General features: G+C 36.6%; 1 protein-coding gene and 1 long non-coding RNA gene across 2 annotated transcripts in view; one reads left to right on the top strand and one right to left on the bottom strand.

The window, feature by feature from the left end:
- The window catches only part of LOC148189985 (uncharacterized), a 34,373-nt gene extending 30,314 nt beyond the window's left edge, over positions 1-4,059 (top strand). The window contains exon 3 of the long non-coding RNA XR_015776255.1: positions 3,925-4,059. This is a non-coding gene — a long non-coding RNA (uncharacterized LOC148189985). The remainder of the gene's footprint in view (positions 1-3,924) is intronic.
- Positions 2,653-10,013, bottom strand: casp3a (caspase 3, apoptosis-related cysteine peptidase a). Its single transcript, XM_042485154.2, has 6 exons — positions 9,809-10,013; positions 9,312-9,451; positions 4,721-4,849; positions 4,431-4,606; positions 3,317-3,428; positions 2,653-3,230 (listed from the first exon to the last, which is right to left on the bottom strand). The coding sequence occupies exons 1-6, from the start codon at positions 9,865-9,867 to the stop codon at positions 3,001-3,003; spliced, it is 846 nt and encodes a 281-aa protein (XP_042341088.2). The 5' UTR covers positions 9,868-10,013; the 3' UTR covers positions 2,653-3,000.
- Between the last annotated feature and the right edge of the window lie 564 nt (positions 10,014-10,577).

The raw sequence follows: 10,577 nt of genomic DNA, 5'->3' as shown, positions 1-10,577 counted from the left end.
CCGTAACCGTATAACAACAGTCAGTTTAACTATTAAGCATACTAAAGTACCGCTACTAATACTACTATTACAATAATAATAATAATAATGATAAAATACGTTACAAAAATATGTAAAACAAGTTTTAAAAAAATACAAAACAGTTGAATCAACACCATCAAATAAGTATAACAAAAGTAGCTACTTTAAAATACTAGTACTTATTGTTGCAGGACTACTGTAAAGGGTGTCTCAAGGGGTAAGGGGTATCTCAAGTATTTGCTGATTTTTAGCTGGTGGAAATGAAGGGAAATGAAGATGTGTAGGCTCATTAGCACCTCCAATTGGAACAACTCGTAATTAAGAGCTAATGTTTACAAGCCAAACTCATATTAATGGACGCTTTATTGTAGAGCTGCTTTTTTTGCAATGTGATAGTTAAATCTAATAATTTATGGCATAATGCAAACAACAGTAATGCAGTAAAATTGTCACAATTTCATTGTTGTCTAGGAAATATTTACTTTTGATCGCAAACTCTGCATATTTTATCTCAAAACTTCAATCCTTACGTTAACAAGGTTGAGGAAATTGACTGCATGTCATGCTTGTAGACTTGTACCCTCAGGTGGCTATAATGTGATGCAACTTGTTAAAATCAGCTGCTGATTTATATTGTTGGTGTGTGTTGGTGTTAAGTGTCAGTTGTGAGCCTTTGTGTCCACTACACCCAAAAGGTACCAAGTGGCCTGTTGTTTGTGAGAGCTAGTTTAGGTGAAGGGCGTCTGAGCTGGCAGCAAAGGAATCTGAGGCCCAGTTTTATTTGGCCCAGGGCCTCGGGATCTGGTGGCCCAGTTCTTCTCACCTCCAGGCATGCCAAATCTGGAGTAATCCCGCCTGTTTACACTCAAGACAGTGTGAACAATTAGACCATTAAATGCATTTGTAGATGTTTACTCTTGTATTAGGTATGTACAAAAACCTTATGACAGTGGTTCCCAAACTTTTTACACCGCATACCTCCTCAACAAATAGAAGGCTCTGTCCCACCTCTATGAATACAGTAGCAAACGCCTACTCCTCTCAGCTGCAGATGGGCCTATTTACTGTTGACCATTGTCAGCGACAGCTCACGCCATACAAAGTACTAGCACTTAAATTCTTACACACAACTCACATTCATGAACGTACCTTCATTGCAGAATTAAATGGATCAAAAAAGTTGCATTTCAAGGATCTCAAAGTTGAAGTATTTTCATTTTTAATGTTCTAGTACTTTGAAAGCATTGTATATATATATATATATATATATATATATATATATATATATATATATATATATATATATATATATATATATATATATATATATATATATATATATTCACACACACATTTATTTATTTTCTTTCAATTAAAAATAACCCAATTTTTTGGAGGTTCCTCCACATACCACTAGAGAGCTCTAATGTACCACCAGTGCTACACATACCCGTAGTTTGAAAACCAGTTCCTTATGAGTACATACAAGATTAAGAGCACTTAAACTTTTACAAGTACCGGTGGATGCTGATCTTCTCTAATGTAACATATGTAGACAAATACAAAATCACTAACACCATTTTACAACACAAAATAATGGGAAGTTTTTTTTATTTTTCAGGAAAAGTATTACACCCACAACACAGAATAACTGCGTACAAAACAGTGATATCATTTTAAAAAAGCCAAAAAAAGTGACGTTCATAGTTATATGTAAGATATGACTTAAAAACTGGAGTGCCAAATATTTTAACAGCAAAAGTGTTTTGTTTTTTTTCCCATTTTGATGTAAATATTTAAATATTTACTCACAAATAACCAGCACCTGAATCCGCACACAATCAAATTGTGCCTTTTCTGTTATAAATCACTCAACAATGTTAACATACATACGTTTGACTCACTGTAGCAAAACAGCCCGGTAGAAGTTATTTTTTTAAGTTAATGACTGTAACTATTAAAGTGAAGTGAAAAGGCATCCAAATTGCCATTTAAAAAAACAAAAATACATGAAATATTGCCTAGCATGAAATGTAAACTTGTGTTCAAGTATGAAAATGAGCTTCACATAAAAGCGCAATGCAAGTGGGCTGGCTTAAGTCGTGCATGCTATGAAGACTAACGCCAACTGAGCCTTAAAACCAGCAAAACACAAGATAGCTTAATGGATGTTCCCGAATTTGCTACACAACATTGTCCTTTAATTTACCTACTGAGAGTGGCATTCACACAGAGCTCATAAGGTACTATTTCAGTGATTAGTTTTGATTGTGGAACCTTTATGTTGGAAGTCGCTACATTGGCTCAATAGTGAAAAAAAGATAATGTAAAGAAAAGAAGTAAAAACGGGCATAGAAATGAAATGCATGATCCCTTCATAACAGACTCATCGTCTTGCTTAGACACTTAAAATAAACGGCTCACTCATAAGAATGGTGCTGTAGGGCGGGACGCCCATCTATAGTTTCAAGATTAAACACATATAGAAGGTCAGACTTCCTATCAAACTGGTACCCAATGTGTTTCCCTGAAATGCATATAGTGTAAACAGAAAAGAGGCATTTACCGGTAGAAAACTGTGAGCTTGGAATTACAAAGTCAGTCACATTTCATTTTAAGATAGATCAGAGATCAATATTTAATGTTATTTCTGCTTTTAATGTACATTGACATTGTTTTAAAATATCCCTTTTTTGTTTGAATGTGTAGAAGAGAATACAAAATAGTTTTTCTTCAGGGATAAAAACTTTAATGCCGTATCACAGAATTGTCCTCCACACATAAAGAACCTTATAATGCCAAGCTTGTGAAATGTGACTGCTTCAAAACTACTCTCCCAGAAAAACATATAAACTGAGGTTTCAAGAGATATTCAGTCAGACAGTGTATATTAAAATAATTCACAAACACCAGCTCGTACACATTGTCAAGCCTTTCTTCTGCAGATTAAGGCTGAAGTCTTCTGACAGAAAGACTACCTCAAGGAGAAAAATACATCTCTTTGGTCAGCATTGACACAATGCATGGGATTTGTTTCTTTGCATCAAAGCCTGGTGAATTGGAGACAGACTCAAACTCTACTGCCACCTTGTGGTTCACTCTTGTCATGATGTGCAGGAGCTCCAATTCTTTTCCGTATTTGGCAATCATATCACACAGTGACTGCATGAACCAGGACCCAGTCATAGTATTCCTCCATGAGTAGTAGCCTGATGAGTGATAGAATGAGGGTTGATCAATACAGTAAAAAAAAAAAGGCAACAAAACAAAGACCTGCGTTTGTGTGAGCATTAACCTGGGGCTGTGGAGAAGGCGTAGAGGAAGTCAGCTTCCACAGGGATCTTGGTCATGCCATCTTCTCCGCTGTCTGTTTCAATGCCTGCATCCAGATCAGTGCCTCTGCAAGCCTACTCAACATGCACACAAACAAAACTAGACTTGGTTAAATGTCACTTCGGGAAAGTTTAAAGAAGTATTTCACCAGTATAAAGAGAGTCATCACATACAACTAGCCTGTCTCTACAGTAGAAAGATATTAATAATGATTTGCTCAGTATGTAGAAAACCAACAACTACCACCAAGCATTATGCCTTACCAAACGCTATCGCTGGTAGGTACGTAATGTAACAGAATTTTGGTTTATATTTAATCAGCGCTGCTTAGTTTTACAAGTTGATCTCATTTTTTTGAGCCTCTATTTTTACTGTACAGAAAGCAGTATGACGCCCACTTCCTGTTCAAAATGTTTACAGCTAAACACTGCATTTAAATATGTTTCTGGAGACATTTTAGAAAAGGAATAGGCAGTGCACTAACATAATCTTGATTTATATTCAATCAGCACTGCCTAGTTTTGTTTTTTTTAAGATTATTTTTTTGGCATTTTTGCCTTTATTGAATAGGACAGAGTGACAGCGTGAACAGGGGAGAGAGAGGGGACAACATGCAGCAAAGGGCCGTGAACTGGAGTTGAACCCACGGCCGCTGCGGCAAGGACATGGGGTGCCTGCTCTTTCCACCGAGCCACCGGACACCCCAACACTGCCTAGTTTTACTGTTTAATTGGATTTCAGTCCAAGCTTGAGAGAAAGAGAGAGTGGCAGGTAACTCTCTTGATCAGCTGTAAACTCTTTGTGCTGTTGGTGACACGGGTGGCGCAAAATGCAGCCTGTAAATCACGCAACAGCTTGAGAGCCAGTGAAATTCCAAATTACGCATTTTGTGCCATTTGGAGGAGTTTCACTGTTGGGGGAGAATGGATATCTAGACGCTGGTTAGATGGATGGAAGTTTGCCTCAGTTTATCTACACATACTATCCACATTGTTTTGATCTAAAGCTGGTTGAAAATCGGTGAAATATCCCTTTAAGGAAAGTTAGTCCTAGTGACAGACATACTCTTACAATACCTGGATAAAAAAGAGTTTAGGCTTTCCCACCAGCGATCTGCAGCGATCGCCCCGAAAAAGTGATGTCAGGTACTTGAGCTCTATTGAGCCATCCGTACCAAAGAACACACCCTCGTCTCCGTGACTCAGCAGGACACAGATGAATGAGGCGTAGCAGCTGTGATCTTCCTTTGATGCTGATTAAACAGAAAACATAGCATTTACTATATTTTGTAAAATATGATTTAAAAGACTGCAGGGGAATTAGTATTAATTTCTGTGTGAGTACACATTATGAACTCTGAAATTACCAGAAGTTAAAACGTGTTTCATTTGGTCGACTGACTGGTCATTGTAAACCTTCACTTTATAACCCAACTTCCCAAATACTTTCACCGCATTGGCTGCATCAACATCTGTTCCGTTTCGTTGATTCATTCCTTAAAAAAACAAAAACAAAGAGAATCTGGTTACTTGAACAACAATGAAAATGCAACTACAAAAAAATATTCAGGGAAGTGACATCTGAAGCTTCCTCATGTGTAGATTTAATAATTTTCCCAAACTGTAGGTAGTGTGGCACAAAGCACATATTGATTTATTGTCCTAGAATTGTATGATAATAATAATAATAATAATAAAACTAATAATAATAATAATAATAATAATAATAATAATAATAAGTATTTATTTATATAGCACCTTTAAAACCCAAGTTTACATATTGCTTTTACAAACAAGTCAACGGAGCAGCAAGAAAGGCAAAATAACTATAAGAGCCAAGCAATAATGCCGAACTAAGACCAGACAAAATTTAAGGTAGAAAAAAAGTGATCTAAGGTGAAAACATATTAGAAGGAAGATGAATAATAATGAGAAATAAAGATAGAAACAATCAAAAACCATAGATGTCAATAACATCCCACACCACTAAGAGTAAATACAATTTAAAGAATAAAAGCAGTAAAACAAAAACAGTCATGACAACAGAATTACACGAGCAAGACAGAATAATAGTATAACTTAAAAGGTAAATTTCAAGACAAACTGAAGATAAGTGATACTACAGGTGATTTTAATTAATTTGGCAGATTCCACTTTACATGACATGTAAGTGTTAAGATATAGTCATTACGAGTCTTTTTCATTTTATTTTCATTTGTCTGTTTGATTAGTATTACATGATAATGTTGGTAAACGAAATACTGGTGCTTTGGGCAATCGTGATATTTATGACATCACAAAGACTGCCATGATACGATTTTGCTTTCAGTCAATATGACACAATATCAGTTGATATCCACATTGTCTTCTTATTGGCTTCTTGCCATTGTCTTCCTGGTGCTAGGCTGCTCGCACTGTTTAAATGTTTAGGAAGGGGGTGAATTAGGATGGAAGTGGTGACACAGACATGCCATGGGAATTTTCAAATAAAGGTGTATCATAAATGGGACATATCATTACACACCTCGTATATGGGGTATTTCGATTAAGTGCTTCAGAGAGCCATGGTGATGGGCCTTTGTGAGCAGACTTATAATAGAGTGAAAAACCACACCAAACCTGCACAACCCGTACTGCGATGGTGGGATTTTGGTGTGCACCCTTTCTTATTATTAGTACATGATGCCTGGTTACCTCACATAAGTTCCACATATCTTCAACCTCATCAGCAGGTTAAGGTGAAAACAACCACGCAGGTGTAAATAACAAAATGTTTTCTGGGTGAAGAACATATGCTGTCAAACTGTCATGGCTGATTAGGACATTTGAACAGAACTGAGTCATTGTTAAGTAACTTGTACATTCCTACTATGACAAGTCAAGGTGTCTGCTGTGAAAAAAAGCAGTTTATACAATTCTAAAGATCGCTGAAAGGGGATTAAACACCTCTCTACTTTGTTAGCTACTGCTGTAACTGTTGTCACCTGTTCTGTCTTTAAGAGTTGGGCTGTGTGGATCACAACTAGTCTGCTGATAAGTCCTAAAACCCTGAAATTTGTTATTATTTCAGCACATCTGGTTCCCTTGTCTCAACGTCAATAAGATTTTTTAATTGGTTTTTGCTCAGAAGCCCTAAATATGGTCTTTGGTTAGCACTAGCTTAAGAGACTTTCATGTTTTGTTCTACGCGATAAAATATGTCAGTAAATACCCCACTCGCAAACTTTGAAGCTTTTATGTGTCTTAAAAAAGGCGGTTGCTAACAAGTGGCTACAAGAGACTACAGAACATCATCATGCTGCACCATGCCGAATACTGATTTACAGCCTCGTAGTGGTGGTGACGTGACTGTTTCTTTTAGCCTAGCAATAGCTTTTTACTTCTGGCAGTTGCATTTAGGTTTCAAAAATCCTAAAAGTGGCGTTCATTTGTGAAGGTTATTTGCTGATCAAACTGTAAGTATCATAAACTTTTTTTAAATAATTAATTACCCTTGGGTTTCTGACTCTAACCTGGCAAAATAACTTTGTCATATAACACTTGTTATTTGTTATACTTTATCCACTAATGTATCATCAAAAGTAACTTATAGTTACAACATACTGAAAATAATGACATTGTACACTCATTGTACCTTTATTTCAGGTTCAGGGTTACTTTTTCCATCTGTCCCGTGCCATTTTGAAATGCTTAAATAATCTGGACTAAACTGGCAAGTTAGTCCAAGGTTATTGGTTCAGTTGGCTCAAATGTACACTGATAAATATTTCATTGGGAATTAGAGGTTAACTGGCTGTAGAGGTGTCTATGGTATCCCTGTAGTACTGTTTGCAGTTCTCAGTTTGTGCACAGAAGAGTCTGACTTGCTCCCTCAGTTATGGTAGATTAATTTGGTGTGAGCACATCCCTGTCACAGAGCTGAAAAAGGGCCACACCTTCCCGGGATGTCACTTGTGGATCTGCCTTGTTTTCTGTTTGGTAACAAGTTTGTGTTGAGGAGTCCTTCTGCATCTCAGCATTGGCTTCATTATATACAGCAGGACTGATATGTGGCCTGGAGTCCTTTTACAGAAGCAGACGTCTCAGTGTACCACAAAGCAGGCCAGTCTTCTTGCTTCCACATCTTCATGAGATGACAAATGTGCTCGGGAATTTAATTTACTCCTGTTGCTATGGATCCAGTTTAACTGCATCCCTTGCCAGTTAATCAGATGTTCAAGTTTGCTCTGTGGAAGTCCTTGTGTTGGCTTCAGTGAGAATGAGATCTAGCAGATAGTTGTGCTCATCTTTGCTTGCATCATTGCATTTAATAAGGTAATTCAATAACTCCAGATGCAGCATGTTTATCAGTGGCTCTTCAGGAAGTTCAGGTAACCACATGACTGGCAGTATGATTTGCATCACATGCGTATCCATGGTTTGATTAGTTCCTCTTCCATGTTTGATGAGGATTGTGGAGAAATGTGTTTATGTGAATGTTAATTCTGTACACGTATTTAATGGTCTAGTCACTTGGATATAGGGGTCTTGCTTTAGGGTGGCAGGAAACAGAACAACGGCCATTACAGCTGTTGTCATGTGTCCTTTGGGTGCTAATAATCGTTTTTGCACCTTTAACATCCATAAGGGAATGTTTATTGAGTGCTGACTTATCTTTGGATATGAAGCTGTCTAATGTCTACAATAGTTGGAGACTGTGACTGTAGTCCTTGCCTACCCTTTAGTGGTATTGTGCAAAGTACACTTGAAATGCTGAAAAGCTCAGTAAGCCTCTATTATCAGTTTGAGAAGACCTTGAGATGTCAATGCAAGTGAATACAGCTTCAGTCTGCTCTGTCTGCTCTCAGACTTACTGTATGATGGTCTTATTTTACTGCTATACTTGTGTTTGACAAACCCGTATAGCAGGACAAACTGAGCACGCATGACTGCTTGGTCAACATTGTTCCATGAACAAGTACATCATAAGAACGGGGTAAACATGTGATGTGGTTAAGCCTGTTCAACTGAGAAAAGATTCCCCTTATGTGAGATATGTGCATGTTTAGCTAATGTCTGTAATTTCACACGCATGTTACAAGGAACGTCGCAGCATATTTCTGTAAGAGCCAACAGAGTGCCCCAGGGATGCTGTTTCTCTGTAGGCCATCCCTGAAGCTAACGTTGCCTTGGTCACCCTCTCCCCCATTGGGATTTTTCCATTGGACTTTGGATTATTGCCTTAAAGGTGCTCTATGGTTAAATAACAATTATACTTGGTAAGCAGATAAATATTCACCTTTAAGTCATTTGAACATCTGATACTTCTATGTACTTCAAATTGTTATTGACTAAGACGTTTTTTGTTCCTCAATTTCAGCACTAACTAAAACATAAGAGTTTAAATCTAATTAACATATTTAAAGTAATTTATTTCATTACCATGGCACTATTACTAAAAATTACACATCGGATAATAAATTAGTGCATAAAATATATGATAAGTCACTATCATGAGAACCTAAAATTTATTTTGTCTGACTGGGGACAAAAACCCAAGGGTATTTACCATTTAAATTACAATGATACTGAATGATTTAAAAACAGCAAATATTTACCTTTTTGAGTCGATGTTACCACCAGATTCTTAACACCATTAACTACAACATTACCTTTCCGTTGAAGCACCAGTTACTACACAAAATTAATTAAAATTATTTTATTACGAAATTGTTATTATGAACTTATTTTATTGTTCATTCATTAACATAAATTTATTATAAAATTAACTTATTTTAGTATTATTAAATTAAATTTAAATTGAACTCAAACCTGGTTCTGTATGAAATATAACCTTTTCCAGTGGCACAGTAATAAATAAAATAATTAATTTAATTTAATTTAATTTCTTCTTAATCCACGTTTAAGTAAAATGACAAATAAATCTACCTTCTTAAAAAAAAAGATCAAAATAAGCACCTGTTCTTCTGTCAAAGTTCTTGTTGTTGATGATGATGCACTGGCCGATGCAGGGGAAATTCAGACTGTATCTGAAGCTGTGGGCGCTGGACTTGGCATCTACGTCCATAGGAGCAGAGGCAGAGGAAGACGACTGTGACCTGAGGGACAGCAAAACCAAAACACTTAGCTATAATTTATGAATTATAAGTAATGCGCGATAAAGAAAAAGCTAAGGCAAGTTGTAAAAAATGCATTTAAAGTGTGAGCTACAAGCCTGCATTCGTGCTTCATATATGACACGTATAACGCAATGCTTAAACAGTTTACAGACAACAACAGCTGATGTTTAACGTAATAACTAGCGGGTGAAATAATTATGCTCGTAAAAGAGTAGAGAGCAGTTTGGGATATCAACAACGAAATGCAGCTTCCTCATCACTGTCCGCTGACTTGGTCAGGACAATGCGCTGCTACAGATAAACACCGCTAACTAGGCTAAGTTAACCGTGACTTACCACTGTCCATCGCCACTCTTTGCGTCTGTGGAGTCTTCTCCAGATCCGTTTGCCGACATATTCCTGAGTCAGAAAATAAACTACAGTGAAATACACAGCCTGTATGATAAACCGTAAACCCAGCAGACAACTAATGCTAGTCGCTAACGTAGAGAGAAGTGAGCACTGAGCTAGGCTAGCAAGTAAACAAAGATGCTGATGTCATGCGGAGATGCGCTCGTTTTAAACCCCCACGCCTCTGGTGGAGGGGCGAGTCCATACAGGCACAGATGAGGGGCGGAGCTTTTTTTTTTATTTTTTAATCAGAAATACAAAGAAAGAAATTGAGGTAAAATTTAGATCGTACACATAAAATAAGGCCCGTGAATATTTCCTAATTGTATATATATATATATATATATATATATATATATATATATATATATATATATATATTACACAATGTATTTATCCAATAAAACATTCTCTAAACACTAATACTATTTCAAAGACTTCTCCACACTGCTAGGAATAAATATGCTGGTACTTAAATTTTAAATTGGCCTAACAGTCAATTTACATACATTTAATCTCAAAGTACTGGAATTAGCCTGTAAATGCCACCTGTGTTAACGTTTCATTTTTTTAGGCTGTAAACTCCCCCACACTGCTAAATTTGCCCCAAATTCCCCTAATTACAGTGTTACTGCACTGTTGATTGTGCCAAGATATTTTAAAGCGTATTAGCGTATTATTATTTTTTTCTTTTTGACTAAACTCAATCTTTTTC

This window comes from Plectropomus leopardus, chromosome 3, assembly GCF_026936395.1.
Source record: "Plectropomus leopardus strain MGB_pleo_1.0 chromosome 3, ASM2693639v1, whole genome shotgun sequence".
Classification (NCBI taxonomy): domain Eukaryota; kingdom Metazoa; phylum Chordata; class Actinopteri; order Perciformes; family Serranidae; genus Plectropomus; species Plectropomus leopardus.
The sequence above is the reverse complement of the archived record's forward strand: the minus strand, read 5'-3'. Positions and strand labels throughout refer to the sequence as shown.

Coding starts and splice junctions, on each gene's coding strand:
- casp3a (XM_042485154.2), bottom strand. CDS start 9,867: ATGTCGGCAAACGGATCTGGAGAAGACTCCACAGACGCAAAGAGTGGC. Junction 9,452..9,808: donor AAGAGTGGCGATGGACAGTG/GTAAGTCACGGT, acceptor GCTGTCCCTCAG/GTCACAGTCGTCTTCCTCTG. Junction 4,850..9,311: donor GAACTTTGACAGAAGAACAG/GTGCTTATTTTG, acceptor TGTTTTTTTAAG/GAATGAATCAACGAAACGGA.